This window comes from Pan paniscus, chromosome 1, assembly GCF_029289425.2.
Source record: "Pan paniscus chromosome 1, NHGRI_mPanPan1-v2.0_pri, whole genome shotgun sequence".
Taxonomy (NCBI): domain Eukaryota; kingdom Metazoa; phylum Chordata; class Mammalia; order Primates; family Hominidae; genus Pan; species Pan paniscus.
Genome location: NC_073249.2, coordinates 91,198,249 through 91,219,785, shown reverse-complemented (window position 1 = coordinate 91,219,785; position 21,537 = coordinate 91,198,249). Strand labels below are relative to the sequence as shown.

At 38.4% G+C, this 21,537-nt stretch overlaps 1 protein-coding gene across 1 annotated transcript in view; it reads right to left on the bottom strand.

Moving 5' to 3' along the window:
- The window catches only part of SPTA1 (spectrin alpha, erythrocytic 1), a 75,445-nt gene that overhangs the window by 16,910 nt on the left and 36,998 nt on the right, over window positions 1-21,537 (bottom strand). The window contains exons 27-40 of the mRNA XM_063598937.1: window positions 20,355-20,499; window positions 19,385-19,566; window positions 17,347-17,446; window positions 17,041-17,238; window positions 16,106-16,249; window positions 15,176-15,279; window positions 14,668-14,830; window positions 14,265-14,396; window positions 11,705-11,842; window positions 11,417-11,521; window positions 9,872-10,080; window positions 8,604-8,724; window positions 7,875-7,996; window positions 6,510-6,642 (exon numbers count right to left, since the gene is read on the bottom strand). Coding sequence (XP_063455007.1) covers window positions 6,510-6,642; window positions 7,875-7,996; window positions 8,604-8,724; window positions 9,872-10,080; window positions 11,417-11,521; window positions 11,705-11,842; window positions 14,265-14,396; window positions 14,668-14,830; window positions 15,176-15,279; window positions 16,106-16,249; window positions 17,041-17,238; window positions 17,347-17,446; window positions 19,385-19,566; window positions 20,355-20,499 — 1,996 coding nt within the window. The remainder of the gene's footprint in view (window positions 1-6,509; window positions 6,643-7,874; window positions 7,997-8,603; window positions 8,725-9,871; window positions 10,081-11,416; window positions 11,522-11,704; window positions 11,843-14,264; window positions 14,397-14,667; window positions 14,831-15,175; window positions 15,280-16,105; window positions 16,250-17,040; window positions 17,239-17,346; window positions 17,447-19,384; window positions 19,567-20,354; window positions 20,500-21,537) is intronic.

Sequence of the window (21,537 nt, the reverse complement as noted above, 5' to 3'; positions counted from 1 at the left end):
AGGGTTTTGACTGGGGTCGTATATAAAGATTCCTCCATGTTGAGATTTATCTAATTCAATGAAACAATGTGTCTAGCAGAAAAAAATTTAGTATCAAGAACATCCTAAACTAAGCCCTGATCCTAAAGAGAAGTTAAGGGGAACATGGAGCTGCCATTGACGATTACTCCAATAATTCTCTGACTGCTTTCTGGAAACATGATGTCTGTGTAGCTGGCAGAATGAAAAGAGAAGTGAGGCTGAAGCATGAAGAATGGTACTTTGTCTTCTGTTGTACCTTCCAGAGAAATATCTGTAGAAGCCCATAATCACCACCACCACGACCACCCACCACTGCCATTGCTCCCACTACTGCCTTCACCTCCCTCTTGTCATAAAAGCACTCTGTCAATTTTTTTCCTATACAACATAGTAACTCAGGTTAAAGGAAGAAACAGAATTTCTATGACTATTATACTTTTGCAAAATCCCTATTGAAAATAAAAGAACTTTCAGTTCATGGTGTTGAGGCACTAAAATAAGATGGTTACTCATTGTAAAACAAGATGGACTACATTATACATTATGACTGTATTACATTTTATTTTTTGAAGAAACGGTAAATGAATATTGGAAAGGTGATTGACTTTGTATGACTGAAAGCCTGAATGAATCATATTTTTATATATGTATACTGCATGAAATAAAGTATCTTTAACATCTTCACCTTCACCTTCTATTTTCAAATAATAAATTCAAAAATAAAAGAGGAAACATTAGAACTGTTGTCAAAGAAATAAAAGAGATCACAAGAAAAGATTACAACTAATTATATGCCAATAAACTAGAATATCTAGAGAAAATAGATAAATTCCTAGAAACGGACAACTTACAAAGACCAAATCATGAAGAAAGTCCAAACAGACCCATAACTACTGTGGAGACTGAATCAGAAATAAACCTCTCAACAAAGAAAATCCCAAGACCAGATGGCTTCACTGATGAATTAAATCAAACATTTAAATAATTAATACCAATTATTCTCAAACTTTCAAAAAATTTAAGAGGAGGGAACATTTCTAAACACCTTTGCAAAGTCAGCATTACCCTGATACCAAAGGCAGGCGATAATTCTCTCAATAGATAGATAGATACGTCTATCTATCAAGAGAGACAAAATATATCTCTATCTATCTATCTATCTATCTATCTATCTATCTATCTGAATATAGAGGGCCTAATATCCTTAATATCCTTATTGAATATAGATGCAAAACTCCTCAACAAAATACTAGCATATTGAATCCAGCAGCACATTAAAATGATTATATACCACAAGCAAGCAGAATTTATCCCTGTGATGCAAGGATGGTTCAACATATGCAGATCAATAAATGTGATACAACACATTGACACAAAAAAAGATAGAACTAAATCATCATCTCAATAGATTCTGAAAAAAAATGGACAGAATTCAGCACTCTTTCATGATAAAAACCATCAACAAACTAAGAACAGAAGGATATTACTTCAACGTGATAAAGTACATGTATGAAAAGCCCACAGCTAACATTATATTTAATGGTGAAACTAAAAGCTTTTCCTTTAAGTTTATGAACAAGGCAAAGATAATCGCTCTCACTATTTCTATTTAAGATAGTACTGGAAGTCCTAGTAAAAGGCATCTAAATAAGAAAGGAAGAAGTAAAATTTTCTTTGTTTGCAAGTGACATAATCTTAAATACAGAGAACTCTGAACACTCCATAAAAGACTGTTAGAACTAGTAAACCAATCAGCAAAGTTACAGAATAAAACTCAAAACATAAAAGTCGGTTTAGAAATTGTAAACAATAAACTATCTGAAAAAGAAATTAAGAAAATAATTCCTTTTACAATCACATCAAAAATAATAAAATATATAAAAGTAAATGTAACCAAGGAGGTGAAAAGCTCATACACTGAAAACTACAAAACATTGATAAAAGAAATTAAAGAAGCCACAAACAAATGGAAAAATATTCTGTGTTCATGGATTAGAAGATTTAATATTGTTAAAATGTGAATACTACCCAAAGTGATGTACAAAGTCAATGAAATCCCTATTAAAATCCCAATGACATTTTTTACAGAAATAGAAAAATCAATTCTAAAATTTATATGGAATCAGAAAAGACCACAAATAGTCAAATCAATCTTGACAAAGAAGAACAAAGCTGAAGGAATCACACTTCCTGATTTTAAAATACATTAAAAAGCTACAATAATTAAGAGTATGGTACTGGCATAAAAACAGACATAGATGAATGAAACAGAATAGAGAGTCCAGAAATAAACCCATGTATATGTAGTTAACTGGTCTTTGACAAGGGTGCCAAAAACATACAATGGAGAATAGACAGCTTCTTTAACAAATAGTGCTGGGAAAACTGCTTTTCACTTGCAGAATAATGAAATAAGACCCTTATGCCATACCCAAGAATCAACTCAAAATTGTTTAAAGACTTAAATGTAAGTCTTGAAACTATAGAACTCCTGAAAGAAAACGTAGGGTAAAATCTTCATGATACTGGTCTTGGCAATGATTACATAAATATGACACTAAAAGCACAGGCAACAAAAAGAAAAAATAAACAAATGGGAGTATATAAAGCTAAAACTTCTGCACAGCAAAGAAAACAATCAACAGAGTGAAAAGGCAGCCCACTGAATGAGAGTTAATACTTATAAATGATTTCCCTAACAAGGGGTTAATCTCTAAAATATATAAGGAACTAATATAACTCAATACTAAAAAGTAAATAAAAAATAAAAATAAAAGTAAAAAACCCCTAATAACTTGATTTAAAAATGGGCTAAAAACAAACATGAAAAAATATCCAATATCACTAATTATCAGGGACATGCAAATTAAAACCACAATGAGGTATCACCTTACTCCTGAAAGAATGACTATATTAAAAAGTCAAAAAATAATAGATATCGGTGTGGATGTGGTAAACGGGACACTCTTACACTGCCGGTGAAAATGTAAACTAGTACAACCACTATAAAAAACAGTATGGAGATTCCTTAAAGAACTACCATTCAGTTCAGCAATCCCACTACTGGGTGTCTATCCAAAGGAAAATAAGTCATTTATGAAAAAGACACACGCATACTTGTGTTTATAGCAGTACAATTTGCAATTGCAAAAATAACCAACCAACTTATTGCCCAATTAATGAGTACATAAAGAAAATGTGGTATATATATACATCATGGAATAGTACTCAGCCATGAAACAAAACAAAATAATGGCATTTGCAGCAACCTGGATGGAGTCGGGGGGCCACTCTAAGTGAAGTAACTCAGGAATGGAAAACCAAATGTCTTACGTTCTCACTTATAAATAGGAGCTAAGCTATGAGGATGAAAAGGCATTAAAATGATACAATGGACTTAGAGGACTTGAGGGAAATGGTGGGAAAGGGGTCAGGGATAAAAGACTACATATTGGATATAGTGCACACTGCTCGGGTGATAGGTGTACCAGAAATTTAGATATCACCGCTAAAGAACTTATCCATATAACCAAAACCACCTGTACCTAAAAAAGTATTGAAATAAATAAATTTTAAAATAATAAAAATGAGCTAAGAAATTTAATAGAAATTTCCCTAAAAAGGCATGCAAATGCCCCTCAGGTATATGAAAAGATGCTTCACATTATTAACCATTAGGAAAATGCAAATTAAACCATAATGAGATATCACTTCACACCTGTCAGGATGGCTATTAACAAAACATAAAAGGCCAGAGTTAGTGAAGATATGCAGAAATTGAAGCCCTTCCACATTATTAGTGGGAATGCAAAATGGCACAGCTGTTATGGAAAACAACATGAATATTCTTCAAAACATTTAAAATAAAACTACCTATCATCCAGCAATTCTATTTCTGGGTATTTATCCAAAAGGATAAGGAAATAATGATTTCAATAAGATATTAGCATCCATATGTTCATTGCAGCATTATTAACAATAGCCAAGATATGGACACAACCTAAATGTCCATCAACAGATGAATGAATGAAAAAAATGTGGTATATTCATTCAATAAAATACCATTTATTCTTAAAAAATAAGAAAGTTATGCAACATTTGACAACATAGATGAGCCTTGAGGACATTACACTAAGCAAAATAAGCCAGTTATAGAAAGATACATGCTACATGATTCCACCTATATGAGGTAGACAAATTTATAAAATCAAAGAGTGGAATGCTAATTACCAGAGGCTGAGAAAAAAATTGAAGTTTTACTAATCATAAGGCATAAATTACAGTCAAGCAAGATGAAAACGCTCAAGAGCATTTCTATACAGCCTACAACATTGTACCTATAGTCAACAATAATATGTTATACACGTATAAATGCATTAAGAGAGTAGATCTCATGTTCAGTGTTTTTGTCACAATAAAACAAATCAAAATGAACAAACTAAAAATTCAATTAGAAAATAGAGACATTTCACTGAGGAAAAATACAGATGTTAAATAAACACATGACAAAAAATGTAAAACATCATTACCCATTAAGGAAATGCACATATGAACTACAATGAGGTATCATTATATATCTATGTGAATGGCTAAAATAAAAGTAGTGACAACACAGAATGCTAGCAGGGATATAGGGAAACTGCATCATTTATGCATTGTTGTTAAGAGTGCAAAATGTTATAGCCATACAAACAGGAAAGCAATTTGGCTTTTTTTTTTTTTTTGGTCCAAAACTAAATAGGCAGTTACTATATGGTTCAGTGATTGGGGTCATGTACATTTATCCCAGAGAAATAGACTTATGTTTGCATTAAAATCTGTGCATGAATATTTATAGTGGCTTTTCTCATAGTCATCAAAAAGTGGAAACAGCCCAGACGCCCCTCAACAGGTGAGTGGTTCGACTGTGATATACTTATACCACGACACTGCTCAGAAATAAGAAGGAATGAACTATTGTTACACACAATAACCAGAATTAATCACCAGAGTATGGTGCTGAGTGAAAAGGTCAATCTTCAAAAGTTACATACTATATGATTTCATTTGTATAGCAGCGTGGAAATGACAAACTTATAGAAATGTAGAACAGATTAGTGGTTGCCACAGTTTGAAGAGGCAGGAAGAGGAGGTGGCTATAAAAAAGCAACAGCAGTGATCCTTGTGATGATGGTAGCCTTCTGAATCTTAACTGAATCTTGACAATGTCAATATCCCATTTATGATATACTGCTTTTCTGGATGTTTCCATTAGAGAAAACTTGGTAAAGGACATGAGATCTGTCTGTGTTATTTCTTATAACTGCATGTGAATCTATAATTCTCAAAATAAAAAGTTCCTTTTTAATGCCTGTAATCCCAGCACTTTGGGAGGCTGAGGTGGGTGGATCACGAGGTCAGGAGATCGAAACCATCCTTGCTAACATGGTGAAACCCCTTGTCTACTAAAAATACAAAAAAATTAGCCTGGCATGGTGGCAGGCGCCTGTAGTCCCAGCTACTCGGGAGGCTGAGGCAGGAGAATGGCATGAACCCGGGAGGCAGAACTTGCAGTGAGCCAAGATCACTCCACTGCACTCCAGGCTGGGAGACAGAGTGAGACTCTGTCTCGAAAAAAAAAAAAAGAAAAGAAAAAAGAAAAAGTTCTGTTTTAAAGAAAGGGAAGCCTTTGAGAGCACTTGATAGGAAGCCTTAAAATGCTTGAACATGTGCAGTGGGGTGCACATGCATGATCCAAAAGACTTACAAATAAGATGAGCTGATAATTTGAATTATATGCTGTATAGGTTTAAGTTATCTTTTGCAAGTCTAAGCCTTTCCTTATGTCATCATATTAAAGTGAATTAATTTCTACAAAGAGTTCTTGGTAAATTCCCAATTTTTAGGGTTACTAGGCACAGTTTCCAAACTCCTAATACATTATTGTTTTGTAATCACTCTCAAAAGCTGTGAAAATTTACATTAACTCAAGATCACACTGATTACTTGTTCATTTCTTTATAGAGAAACCGAATCCTGCATTTAAAATGATGTCTATAAATTGTGGAACTATTTTGTCCAGTAAGCCCTTCTTCCTAAAATTATATTTTGTTGAAACTGCAGCCAATGTCCAGACATAAGAAGATTTTTTTCCAAATCAATGTAACATGAAAATTTAAGGGAATCCTTTCAAAATCTATAATCTGCAAGGAATCTAACTTGTAAGGAAAGGTCTTTAACCATTATTTCTTTGACTCACAGACAGATCACAGATTATGGAATTAAGATTTGAGTCCTGCCTTCATGCCTGATTGGTTCCATAATCTTGGGCAAGTCACTTACATGCTTGGACTTTAATTTTTCATATTTAAAACTGTCAGGATTATTCGTATTTCCTTCATCTTCTTTCACCAGAAAAATGTCCTAATATTACAGGTAAAAACACTGACTACCCAAGAAAATAACCAAATTGAAGAGAAGAAAATTGATTCATTCTTCCTGTTCCTCACCTGAGTAGCAGCTAATGTATCTCCAGAATCTCCTCGGACAGCCAAAGCATTCTTTTCATTGATCCAAGCTTCCTCTTCCTCAGCATTCTGCATGAATTGCAAGTATTCTAGGGATTCTTCCAACTTAAGTCCTCTATAACAAGGTGGTAAGCCCCAGTGAGGATAAGAACAAACTGGTAAGCAGTGGGAGTACAGTGGGGTGGCACAATCTCATTCAGGCAGACCAGCTTATTCTCACAAGGCAGCCACAGTTGAAGTGGGCCTCAACACAATACAATACGTGCCTACTGCTCAGTGTTGAAGATCTGCTGTGAAATGGAGGAGACGCCTGCTCTAGAAGTTCATTTTGTGGCACCATCTACTGTCTTAAGAAACTTTGTTGGAGGGAGGAAACCCACCCTAACCAAAAAAAGGGAAATGATGACTTCAGTGTTGGAGAATATCAGCAGTGACACAATGTCTCTTTCTACTGTGAGCACTACCTTCTTTCGTATATGATGAAGACACCACAAAGTGCCAGAATCTCCCTTTTAGCCCCCCAGGAAAAATGGAACTACAGTCAGAAATTGTTATATTTGGCTATATGTGTGATATGGTTTGGCTCCGTTTCCCCACCCAAATCTCATCTTTAACTGTAATCCCTATGTATCAGGGGAGGGGCTGGTGGGAGGTGATTGGATCACGGGGGCAGATTTCCTCCTTGCTGTTTTCATGATAGTGAGTGAGTTCTTTCAAGATCTGGTGGTTTAAAAGTGTTCAGCACTCTCCCCGCCCCTGCCCGCTCCCTGCCTTGCTAAGATTTGCTTCTTTCTTTGCATTCTGCCATGACTGTAAGTTCCTGAGGCCTCCCAATTATGCTTCCTGTACAGCCTATGAAACTTTGAGTGAATTAAACTTCTTTTCTTCATAAATACCCAGTCTCAGGTAGTTCTTTATATCAATGTGAGAACGGACTGATACATTGTGTATGTGGTTCAAATTGGCTATATTGCTATAGGGAAAAATAATTCTTTGTCCTTACATTACTAAGGGCTGCATATAATATGAAAACTGGGAGATAAAGCAAAACAGATGGTGGCTAATAACCTGATATGAAGGATAACACATGTAGGAAAACAATAATAAAAGACAGCTGCATGTAAATGCAGAAGGAGAGGTAGATTTAGAACAGAGGCAGTGATCATCGTGTCTGGGGTACATGGAGGAAAGCTTTGTGGTAAACTTGTCATTTGAGAAGGGACTTAAGGAGATAGATAGGTAGTTGGGGATAGTAGACAATGCTGAGCAGGCACTTAAGTATCCTCCCAACACCTGCCCAATATCCAAAATCCAGGAAGGGAACTGGGCCTTCTGTACCCCACTCACCGGGCCTTGGCCAACTCTTTGAGCTTCTCCCAGTGTTCAACAAACTGAGCCAGCCGCAACTGGATCTCCTCTTGCCCCACAGCAGCCTTGTCTTTCAGCTTCTCTGCCATATCCAGCACATTCTGAAGGACAACCCCGATTCATGTTCCATTACCCCACAATCTCTCCCCATTTAGCCATAGTCCCTGAGCAAAGTATCTAGCCCATCCTACCCTCCAGATTATTTATAAACTCCATGGGACTTTGTGAGGGTCCTGAAAGTCCAGGGAGAATGATGAAAGCTGCAAGATGATTTTCTATGCTAAACTTTCCCAAGTATTTTGCAAATATATCAGTACTTGCACTAGTCTACTCTCCCTAATCTGCTTTCTCATCTATTCATGGTCACAGAGTGACCCTGCTGCCAAGTCAGACCCAGAGTTGCCTTCTTCCCAGATGGCTCAAGTACAGTTTTCCCAGATGTCCCAACCTGCATCCCAATTGTCGATCATTCCCCAGGAGTGTTAAGAGTGCTCCTTCCAGGGAAGAGCATGGGTTCTTGTTCAGAACTCTTCTACTTATAGGAGACTAAATGTGGAAGAGAAAAGAATATTTGTAAACTCTTTGACTAACTCTCTCTGACCTTGACATCCTATTTTCACATTTTGTAGCACCCTCTTATTTATCTGTAACACAAGGGGTTGCTATAGGATGATTTCTATATTTTCAGATCTGGTATTCTATTCCTACCTGGATGGCAGGCTCATGTGCCACCAGCTCCCCCTCTAGGCGTTTGTGCTTCTTCAGCAAGTTCTGAACGCCCTGAAGATCTCTCCCATAGTCCTGGGAGCTCACTCGTATCAACTTCTCCCTAAAATCACGGAAGAAAACAGAAAGTTTGGAGTCTAGACATCTAATGTCATCCTACAGCAATAGCTTTCTATGACTATGTCTGTGGCTGGTGGTGAGGCAGGTGGTTGTAAATTCTGTAATACCCTGGTGCCAATGACCAAAAATATAATTGGTGGAAGAGGCTTGCAGCAAAACTTCTGACTGAGCCAATACAAATTAAAGTAACATACTGATCTCCACCATAGGCACAACTGTAACAGCCTTTCCATTAGTCCCTTTGCTTGTCCACCTGTGTATCTTCTCTTTTTTGCTCAAGAATATACACTAATGTTTCCTATTTCAAAAAAATATGAAAATTATATATGACCTCCACAGGTTTTGTTACTTTCATTTATTAATGTCAATAATAAATTCAGCTAGAATGGGTATAAAGAGCTGATTTCATAGGAGTCATGGCAGTTGGGATGCTTCCAAGTGCAAAAGGTTTGAGCATCACCACGAAGTACAGTCGAAGACTACATGGACAAGATTATTCTATCTTATGGTCTTATCCAAAAAGGTTTTTAAAACATGTTATTTGTTGCCCTGTGCATGGTGCTTCCCTCTAATTTATTGATTACTCATAATAATCAAGCAGCTTTGTAGAAGAGAAGCGTGATGAGGCAGGTTAAATGGGAAGTAGGCAAAATAGTGTAATGTGCTAAGATTTTCCAAATCATATTTTACAACAAAAATGGAATGAGTAATGAAACCTTGGCAGATACTTTATAATATTCTCTATTGAGTGCCCAATTCAGTGTCATATAAGATATACTGGATATAGAATGACAAGGATCTGATCAGCTGTGTAAATGTCCAGGTGTCTCTGTGAGTATTGCATATTATTCTATGAACTATAGAGCAAATGCAGATGGCTTCTTAGTTTTGTTCCTGTCATGTATGTTAACTGCTCCTCACTTCCTCCACACCTGCCTTTCTCTGGCTTGCATCCAGTAAGGGAATTTGGGAAAAATAAAACCAATGTTAACCTTAAGCTGAGGCAAACATGAAGTAATGCTATCTTCAAGAAACAAGTACACATTTCATTTCAGCATAAATTGGAACAAGTTTGGTGGATTATCTACTCGCTTGGATTATCCACACATTTTTGAGCTGGTGACACATACTCTATCCAGGATTCCTCATCATCTAGATCCTGGAAGAACTGGAACAAGGCATAGGCCTCTTTCAATTTTTCATGGTGTGCAGCTGCCAATTCTTGGACATTCAGGAAACGCTTGTTGACATTATCTTTTTTCTCCATAATCTGATCAACGTTGAAAGTCCCGCTGGAGAGCAAATCTTCAGCCAATGTATTCAGGTCCTTGAGTGCATCCTAGAAAGTCTCGGGATACTCAGTGAATAGTATAGTATAGGCATTACTCAGATCCCACACTTTAACAACAGCTGGTCTGGCTCAAAGACTGGGCCAAATGGATTGCTTTTAAAGACATGGAGTTTGATTATGTGTTATACATGTTAGCATATGTTCAGGTTGGAGAAGGGCCATATGTGGGAGCGATAGAGGTAGCATGACTACATTACTCAAACTGTACATTTAGCCTGTGTCCTGTTTCTCCTTCTGATGTTTTCAGTATTTGCCTTCTCTCCCCAACTAAAAAAGAAAACCAGCAAGGTGCAGTGGCTCATGCCTGTAATCCCAGCACTTTGAGAGGCCAAGGTGGGTGGATCAAGAAGTCAGGAGTTCAAGACCACCATGGCCAACATGGTGAAACCCTGTCTGTACTAAAAACACAAAAATTAGCCGGGCATGCTGGCATGTGCCTGTAATCCCAGCTACTTGGGAGGCTGAGGCAGGAGAATTGCTTGAACTGGTACCAAAAAAAAAAAAAAAGAGGAAAATCTTGGCGGGCAATCATTCGTTCCCATACAAGACTGTCTTATACTGACTTTGACAGCCACAGATTGATTGATTTGACAGTACCAACTTTGGCAGCCACAGATTGATTGATTCAATATTCAGCAAGAACTACTCTATGGGCAACATTCTTAGCTGCCCATCGAGCACACCTATCTCTTCTGTGTCTACTCCTATTCTAACCCAGCCCCTTAGTGATGTCACAGGAAACATCACCAAGTCCCAAAGCCTTTGACTTCCTGCCTTTTCTGTGTGTATCTGTATTATCAAGTAAAATGATAATTATAAAATTCTTTAGTATAAAATTAACAACTGTCAGCATTTTTATCACTGCTCTCAGCACAAATTTTTGGTTGCTATTAGGATGCAACCAGAATCCTTGACAGGATTTCCAGAGTGTTTGTGTAGTTCATCTTCATTTCACATGCCCCCATCTGATTTTTTGTTTGTAATTCTATAAAGTAAACTTCCACTTTCTTTCAAATACCAGATCAAATATATAGCTTAAAGATAATTGGCTTATATGTATGCATCAGTAAAAGATAAAAAAGATAGTTTCCCGGGTCCACTTTCTGGAATCTTAAAGTCTATAGTTTAGGGATAATTGATTATCAGTGACAGTTTTAATGTCTTCACAGCCCGTTAATTTTACCTAATTAAAATGACTGCTGGTTGAGAACACTAAGAACAATTTTGCAAGGCTATGTTTTCAAATGGTCTCCTAACATGGGAGGGAGAAGAGCCAGAAATATTTCTATTCTGCCCAGAGGAGAGGGATGCCAACACTACTTACCTCTCGAGCCAACATCTCTGTCTCCAATAGCTGATGCTTCTTGAGTAGGTTTCCTGCTGAAGCCAAGTCCCTGGCCTGATCTTTCATGGCCAGCAATGTCTCTGCCTGGAAATAGAGAAATAAGCAATAAAGCTGCCAGGTGAAACTGCCTTTAAGGAGAATAAGATCAGCAGCTATGTCCCCAAATTTTTCCCAGGAAAGTTCAAGGAAATTGCCCATGCATAAATTCATTTGTCTGACAAGTATGTATTAAACTCTTGTGTCTCTACTGTTTCTGGGTGCAATTACCTCTGAGAGCCAGAACTCAAAGTCCCGGATGCTTGTGTTGAACCTCTGCTGACGACTGGCCTCATTGAGCTTCTGCCCTTTGTCATTTGTTCTCTCAAGCAGATGATCCCAATGTTCCTTCAGCCGTTCCAGTTGCTCCTAACCCAAGGACAGTGAGGAGTCATTACAATCTTTAGGATCCCGGGCCCTGTGACTACTTGAAAGAATAATGTAGGAAGGTTGTGAAGGCAGCAACTAGCCAAAATTTGCTGATACTTGAATATCATACATTTCAAACCAGTTATACTTAATCTGGGAAAACAATAGGAGTTGTTGGACAAAAGAGAAAGTTTAAAAAAAGGGTCCTGTGTTGAGTAAAGAGACTGACATACAAATGTCAAAAAACTATTGGCAGAAGGGATAGAAAATGTACAACAAGCATGATAAGAGTTTGGAATTAAGCCTGAAGCTTTCTTAGGGTTCCAGGTACTGAGTATGATGGGAGTGATAAGGTCTGGGCATCACTCCTTTTCTCCTTCTTTGTGCAACAATCAGAGGGAAGACTGTTTTTCTGTGATATGTTCACAGAACATATTTTATATTTCTACTCATGGAACATTAAAGTCTCAGGATACAAAATCAATGTGCAAAAATCACAAGCATTCTTATACACCAATAACAGACAAACAAAGAGCCAAATCTTGAGTGAACTCCCATTCACAATTGCTTCAAAGAGAATAAAATACCTAGGAATCCAACTTACAAGGGATGTGAAGGACCTCTTCAAGGAGAACTACAAACCACTGCTCAATGAAATAAAAGAGGATACAAACAAATGGAAGAATATTCCATGCTCATGGGTAGGAAGAATCAATATCGTGAAAATGGCCATACTGCCCAAGGTAATTTATAGATTCAAGGCCATCCCCATCAAGCTACCAATGACTTTCTTCACAGAATTGGAAAAAACTACTTTAAAGTTCATATGGAACCAAAAAAGAGCCCACATTGCCAAGTCAATCCTAAGGCAAAAGAACAAAGCTGGAGGCATCACGCTACCTGACTTCAAACTATACTACAAGGCTACGGTAACCAAAACAGCATGGTACTGGTACCAAAACAGAGATATAGACCAATGGAACAGAACAGAGCCCTCAGAAATAATTCTGCTTATCTACAACCATCTGATCTTTGACAAACCTGACAAAAACAAGCAATGGGGAAAGGATTCCCTATTTAATAAATGGTGCTGGGAAAACTGGCTAGCCATATGTAGAAAGCTGAAACTGGATCCTTTCCTTAAACCTTATACAAAAATTAATTCAAGATGGATTAAAGACTTAAACGTTAGACCTAAAACCATAAAAACCCTAGAAGAAAACCTAGGCAATACCATTCAGGACACAGGCATGGGCAAGGACTTCATGTCTAAAACACAAAAAGCAATGGCAACAAAAGCCAAAATTGACAAATGGGATCTAATTAAACTAAAGAGCTTCTGCACAGAAAAAGAAACTACCATCAGAGTGAAGAGGCAACCTACAGAATGGGAGAAAATTTTTGCAATCCACTCATCTGACAAAGGGCTAATATCCAGAATCTACAAAGAACTCAAACAAATTTACAAGAAAAAAACAAACAACCCCATCAACAAGTAGGCGAAGGATATGAATAGACACTTCTCAAAAGAAGACATTTATGCAGCCAAAAGACACATGAAAAAATGCTCATCATCACTGGCCATCAGAGAAATGCAAATCAAAACCACAATGAGATACCATCTCACACCAGTTAGAATGGTGATCATTAAAAAGTCAGGAAACAACAGGTGCTGGAGAGGATGTGGAGAAATGGGAACACTTTTACACTGCTGGTGGGACTGTAAACTGGTTCAACCATTGTGGAAGACAGTGTGGCAATTCCTCAGGGATCCAGAACTAGAAATACCATTTGACCCAGCCTTCCCATTTCTGGGTATATACCCAAAGGATTATAAATCATGCTGCTATAAAGACACATGCACACATATGTTTATTGCGGCACTATTCACAATAGCAAAGATTTGGAACCAACCCAAATGTCCAACAATGCTAGACTGGATTAAGAAAACGTGGCACATATACACCATGGAATACTATACAGCCATAAAAAAGGATGAGTTCATGTCCTTTGTAGGGACATGGATGAAGCTGGAAACCATCATTCTCAGCAAAGTATCACAAGGACAAAAAACCAAACACCACATGCTTTCACTCATAGGTGGTAATTGAACAATGAGAACACATGGACACAGGAATAGGAACATCACACACCAGGGACTGTTGTGGGGTGGGGGGAGGAGGGAGGGATAGCATTAGGAGATATACCTAATGCTAAATGACAAGTTAATGGGTGCAGCACACCAACATGGCACATGTATACATATGTAACAAACCTGCACATTGTACACATGTACCCTAAAACTTAAAGTATAATAATAATAAAATTTAAAAAATAAAATACAATAAATTAAAAAAAAAAGAAAGAGTAAATGATTCCTCTTCATGTGACTTTGTAGCCCAAAACTCATCCTGAGCTTTACCTTCATGGCCTCTTCATTGCCATCACAAGCGCTACGCTCAATCAGGGAGTTCCCCAGGTTGATGACGTCATGCACCTGCTTAGATCGGCCATCGACTTCATTTGCAAAGGTCTGGTGTTTCAGGTATTTCCTCTGAAGGGAAAATGAAACAGAAATTATATTATCTTTTTATTTATGGTGACAAGATAAGGTAAATTGTATTTAAAAGGAAGGGCTAATATTTCTATCATAACTGAGGTGACGGTGACTTCTGAAGAACCTGCTCCACATCAGACTCTGAAGTCTCTGAGAGCAGGCATGGTAGCCTCAACAGTCAGAAAGTGTTAAAGTATCAAGGTTGATGACTATCCAACCAACAAGCTCGGAATGGTGAAATTTTCCAAGATTCCTATTTTGAACTTGCCTGAATGTTAGTGGGGTCTTTGTAGGATTCATCACAGGCTGTGGGCAGCATCTCACTGATCCATTCTTCCAGCTCCTCAAGGTTTTGGTAGAATTGTTTTAGGTCGGCATAGTCTCCAAGCTTTGTCCGCTCATCAATCAGTTGTGCTTTGAGAGCCTTCCACCTAGAGGATGGAGCCAGATCACTCTATGCCCTCCTCCACCCTTCCCATGCTCTGATGCCATATCCATAAATCTTCCCATTTGCCAACATGCCTCTTTTCTTCTCACATAGTCTTATTATTTTCATTATAAAATGCAGTGCTAAAGCCAGTTAATTTCTAAGGTATCTTTCATCTTTCATGTCTTTCCTTCTATAAATCTAAGTCAGAAAGTCTGCATAGGTGTCAAGATAGTTTTAGTCACCTAGAAATGACAGGAAGTCGGAGTATTCCCCCATCTCAATGCTAGCAAAGAGGTCAGTTTGCTACATCTTCCTGTAGCACATAAAACAATCACTCAGGCCTGACCTGTCTAGTACACGTTGCAGCCGAGTAGCAATCTCTTCTTTGGCATAGTGTTCATCAGCAATGAGGCTCTCAGCAAAATGTTCTAGGTCAGTGATCTTCCCTTCCTAAATAAAGGAAAAGGAAAGAGCCCAGATGCCTGGAGATTAGGCCCTTGGTGCAATCCCAGACTCCCTCCTAGAAAAGAATGAAGGTATCCTTTGTGGATTCAGAAGATATACTCAGGGTCAAACAATATATGCCTTACAGGGAGGTAGGTTTCAACTTAATAGGAGGAGAAACATCTAATAATGGGTACTTGTGTGGTACAGAGTTCCCTAAAGAACAGACACTTCTCATGACCATTGTAGAGGGTGAATCCTGTATTGAGTGAGATGATGAAATGACTATTTCGTCAATCCTAAAAGTCAGAGTTTAGAATGCTGGATTTAAAGTAAGAGAGTCCGCTTGCTGCCTGTGACTTGGGTGAAAGAATGTCAAGTGTCAGGCTGCCCTGCCTGCCTCAGTTTTTCTGTAAGAAGCAAACAAGAATCAGGGCTGGGCACGGTGGCTCACTCCTATAATCTCAGCACTTTGGGAGGGCGAGGTAGGTAGATCACTTGAGGTCAGGAGTTTGAGACCAGCCTGGCTAACATGGTGAAACCCTGTTTCTGCTAAAAGTACAAAAATTAGCTGGGCATGGTGGTGGGTGTCTGTAATCCCAGCTACTCAGGAGGCTGAGGTAGGAGAATCACTTGAGCCCGGGAGGCAGAGGTTGCAGTCAGCCAAGATCATACCACTGCACTCCAGCCTGGGTGACAGAATGAGACTCCATCTCAAAAAAAAAAAAAGTAAATCAAAATGTTTATAAATTATAAAACCAGACAAATGTGTAGGATTTCTGTTATTATTACTATGGATTATTATTTTAATTCCATTACTAGTCATTATTACCTGGGCAGTGATTGCTTTGTCCAAATCTTCCCGTTTCTTCATCAAGGCCTCCAGACTGTCTAAGGAACCTTTGTCATCTGACCTCAGGGAATTCTCACGTGCCACCATCCAGCTCTCAACTTGATCACAGTTCCCCTGGAACATCTATGAGGAATTAAATGAGAGGGGTATGGTATAGTCCAGGTGGTGTGGAGGAAATGATGTTACACCTCTTTCATGATAGTGACACAAAGGGTTTTGCAAGGAGTACTTACCATCTTCCAAGAAACACTCATGTGACAAATCTTAGCTGTACTGGAACTTTTCCTCTTTTCCAAACATACACTTTATGTTTCTGTATATGCTACCTCCAATTCCTGGGGTGCTATTTCCTACTTCTTAAACCTTGTTAATACTGGCTGGTCATTTCCTTAAGACTTTGTGAAACGTTATCCTTCAGGGTAGGCTGTGACACAACCACTTACTTCCCCCAAAAGCTTTAATCACTTCTTGTTTTTTAGCCTCAAAGCACTCGTACATTTTGGTTTATTAATAATCATCTCACTGTACTAGTAAAATTTATCTATATGTCTAATTTCACTATTTAAGAAATGGGAAACTATCTTACTAATCTTTGTGGCACTCCGAGCCTCCACAGAGTAGAGTCTCAACAAAAATCAGCCAATCAATTCCTCAGTCAATCAACAAATGATAATCAACCCACCTCATGCTCAGGACAGATCACCATCTTGTTTGGCTCTTCTAACAGGAAAGAGCAGAGAATATGACAATGATCCGTATACAAAGCATAGTACAATGCTAGGTAATTAAGAGATGAGCCCCCTTTGTGTTTATAATGTGGAAAGTCTAGTGAACGGAGCCTGTAATGACCATATGAAATTGCATAGGAGAAACAGACTACTGAACCTGCTTAACAATTGGGAAATTTGCTGTACCTGCAACTCCAGGCACTGGTCTAGGATCTTCTTGCGTTGTTCCCAAGCCTTCTCCAAATCATCTCTCTCTAGCTTGACAGCTTGAAGCTTTTTTTCAATTTCAGGGCTAGCATGGTGCCCACTGTCGATAAGTTCTGCACTGAAGTCCTCTAAGGCCTGGAAGGTGGGAGCCTTTGCCTCCATGTCAGCATGGTGCTCCTGTGGGAAAAAGGGGGAAGAAATCAGTGAGGCCAACTCCATTGGAAATTTTAAAATTAGTAGAGGTTTCAGGTCAAGTGATCAGTGGCTGTGACTTTGTAGTTTTACCTGATGTCTCTCCAGCAAGATCTCTATGCCAGTTAAGTCTTCGGCCAGCTCCTGTGATGATACCATGCCACCAATGTTACTGATCCAGTTCTGCAGATCCCTAGATAAACAGACACATTGGAATTGACAAGAAAACCTTGCAACTTGCTACAGTGCTGTTTGTCCTACAGTTTTCCATTCTCTAGAAAACATTTCCAGAATAACATTTTTTATCTGGCTTTATATGCTTTACAGATCTTACGTTTGCTGTTTTTATTATATCACCTAATGATAAAAGTCCCTTGTATTTGAAAGCCTCTTCACTTTTATTATCTTTTTCAATTCTTGAAGTAATCCTGCAGAGATTCTGGGAATTTTTTGTTTTCATTATGGAGATAAAGAAGTCAGCTTAGAAAAGATCATTAATTTGCCAATGTGATATAACTAAAAGCAGACATCTTCAATAAAACCTAGACCTCTGGAATCCTGGACTGTTATATATTTCATTACTTCTGTTGGTTACTGTTCCTTTTAAGTGGTTTCTAGGGTTTGAAGATACATCTTATTACAGAGTCTCAAAGAAAACATGTCTTTCCTCTTACTTTTATTCTCAAGTGAATCTAGCACATATTTTGGCCAACATACATGTACACACACAGGCCTCCACACTGTTGATTAAATCAAGGTCTATTTCCCTACTCTTTTAGTAGTCAGGAAGTTAGACAAGCAAAACTAAGGTCTATCTTCTTAAAAGGCAAATTTTAACCATGCATTAACTTTAAAGCATATATGGTGGATAAATTAAGCATCTCATAAAGAATGTCATTACTCTTGTTTGCTCAATAGGAACCCTTAGCTCTAGGAAAGAGAGGTCTCTTCTTTTGTAAATTTATTTATTGAAGCAACTAAGTTTTATTGGGTGCTTACTAAGTACCAAACATTGTGAAAAAGGCATATCTGTGCCTTCTAGGAACTCATACTTTAGGTTAAGAATGGATAAAAACAAAACAAAACAAAACACAAACAAAAAACAGAGCATAGGCACTAATAGCAATTAAAAACAAAACTGAAAGCAAAAGTATCATATGGGGTAAAATAAGATATTAATGTTGCTCAGGGGTGGGAACACTACTCTGAAATACTGAGGAGTACAGCTTCATAAAGGGAAGGAAGCACCATTGGAATGGGTGTGGGTGCTATTTATTTAAACTGTGTCAAAAACTATAGCTTTCCAGTGCTGAACTGGGGAGGGGATTTCCAAGAGGAACTACAGTCATTTGCCAAAATTTGCCTCCTTTTTTCTTGAGAAGCATTGCATTGAGAGCTACGACTTCCTGGACCCTCAACTCTAATGCTCCTCTCAGCTGACTGATGCGATAGAGCCAAACGTGGGAACTGTTCCACAAAGTATATGTTTGAGAGGTGAATTTTGGATTGTGATAATGTCTAGACTTTAGTAAGATATTCACAGTTCTCTGGAATTTGGTCCCAATATTATTGTTAAGTTTATCTCTTACTACTTCTCCTTACCATCCCCTCCCCAAACATGTTCTTATGCTTATTCTTTTCTCATGATTATGTCTTTTTTTGCACAGTTCAGTCTACATGAATTGTTTTCTCTTCTGTTAAAAGTTTGACTGATAAGGTGTAATAAAATGTTACTTTATCTACAGTGCATCATCTATTCTACCCAACTCTGAATTCCCACTGCTGTTTGTCACAATGTGTGTTTTGGGCCTCATTATGTTCTACCATAGTTATTTGTATTCAACAGAATACTGAATACAGTAGAAGACTGAATACTACTGTCTCTTCAGTAGAACAAAAAAGCTTCTACATTATAGAAGCTTACTTAATTGGCCTACATGGCTTCATATTCTTTCAAACTTTGTATTTTATTGCTTCTAGTTTCAAACCTGAAATTTTTTATGCCTTGCAAGAGGTGAGACTTAAACGTAGTGATGCCCTCCAAAACCAGCAGTGAACAGCATCTGTACCCAGACTGCTCCCAGACAGTCTACTTAGAGGCCAGACACGGAAATTACCCACCCCACTCTACCTGGCCTTGCTGAGGAACAGGTAGAATTTCTGGGCCTCATTTAGGCTCTCCTTACGATCCTTTGTACGCCCCTGCAGGTCTTCCCAGGCCTCATTCAGCTCCATTTTCTGTCTCTGCAGGTCCTCAGTGGCATCTGGATGGGACTCACTGAGCCGCTCTGCTGTCTCCCCCAGTATGGTCACCTGGGGAGGTACAATAGCTCTGATAATCAGCCTAGAGACACACCTGAATCTTAGCAAAAGGAGAATCCTGAGTCCCAGTATTCAGCTCCTCAAATAGATATCAGTGATGTACAAGTATGTCATAATACTTTACAAAATAATATCAACCTTTTAGTCCACATAACTCCCTAAGGTAGTTACAATTGGCATTACCATACTTCTTTTTAAAAATAAGAGAGTTGTGGGGAAGAGTGGTTAAGTGACTCTGCTGGTTAGTGGCAACCTCAATTAGGAAACCCAAGGGTCTTGATTCTTCATGTGAGGAGCTTCTTTTTGCTCTGCATGATAATGCCAAGCCTCTGAGTATATCTGACAAGCTCCAGAGTACACTTTTGGGTTGAAACAGAGTTAAACAACTCATTCAATTCCTTGCTAAGAAAAACATGCACCATACTCAGATATTGGCCTGATCATCCTGGGTATGGACATTTGCTATTTCTCCTGGGCTACTGGCCTCCACCTAGCTGCCACAAGATCTGGTCACTTGTAACCCACCAAAGAGGCAAGGGGATATAGGGTGCTCACTCAGACAGCAGGAGTTTAACAAGTTTTTTCCCCATGTTAATGGTCATGGGGCATATCCTTTTCATGGTCTTGCCTTAGGGACAGTGTACAAGAATAAATATGGCACAGGACAGAGAGAAATATAAGAATAAAAGACTGAAAAAGAGAACCAAAGAAGAGGGCATTGGTACACGGCTAAATATAAAGTGGAAAGTGTTGGAAAAGCTTTGAAGGACTTGTCTCACCTTATCTCCCAGGGGTACGAGGTCCCTTTCAAAGCCCTCATGCCGTCGCTGAAGAGCCTGAACACTGAACAGATCTGAGCCAGGGTCTGCAGCACTGAGGTCCTGGCATTTCTTCTCAATCTGCTCCTTCGTGTCATCTGCTTCTCTGGTATACAAGACAGTAGAGAGTTCAAAAGTAAGGATATGTACCAGAGGCAGGCTAGTGGGGATCACAAGAAAGTTATCATCACTACCACTCACCACCCTCCCACCCACCCCCCAACCCCAACCAATTATCATCATTGTTTTTTATGTGCTAGAAACTTAGGCTCATTTAATCTTCACAACTCCAAGAAGCATAGTTACTATTACTATTCCCATTAAATAGATCAGAAAACTGAGGACTAAAGAGGATAAGTATTTTCTTAAGATTATACCACTGCTGAATGGTGGAGCCTAAGCTTGAACCAGGCCATCTGACAGCAGTTACATGCTTAACCATCATATTTCCATAGCTTTCTATCTTAAGCATTCTACACACACAGACCTGTCTGAGTCTGTTTTTCCTTCCCTGCATCATCAAAAATACATTTATACACAATGAAGGTGTTTGGTTTCTGTTTTGTTTGTTTACTTTTTTGTATGTGTCTTTGTGTTTCTTAGTTTGAAAATCAAACAAGAAAAATGTTGAATGAGCTGCTAGTCAATGTGATGTCTGTTGCCCTCTACTGTCAGCAGCTTCTAGTTCAGAAATGTAATTACTTAAACCTCCTGTTTCAACTTCAAGTTTCTTTCTTTCTGTTTTGATTTTAAAGATAAGGGTCTCACTCTGTTGCAATAGGCTGGAGTGCAATGGCGTGATCAAGGCTCACTGTAGCCTCAGCCTCCTGGCTCAAGTGATCCTCCCAGCTCAACCTCCCAAGTAGTTGGGACCATAGGCCTGTGCCACCATACTGGGCTAATTTTTCATTTTTTATTTTTTTGTGGAGACAATGTCTTGCTTTGTTGCCCAGGTTGGTCTACAACTCTCGGCCTAAAGCAATCCTTCTGCCTCGGCCACCAAAAGTGCTGGGATTACAGCTGTGAGCCACTGCCCTCAGCCTAAGTTTTATTCATTTTCATGGAAACATATATAGACTACTAATTATGTTCCAAGGCCCAAGCCTAGGCTTTAGAAAATTGAAGCTAGTTGTCTGGGAGTATC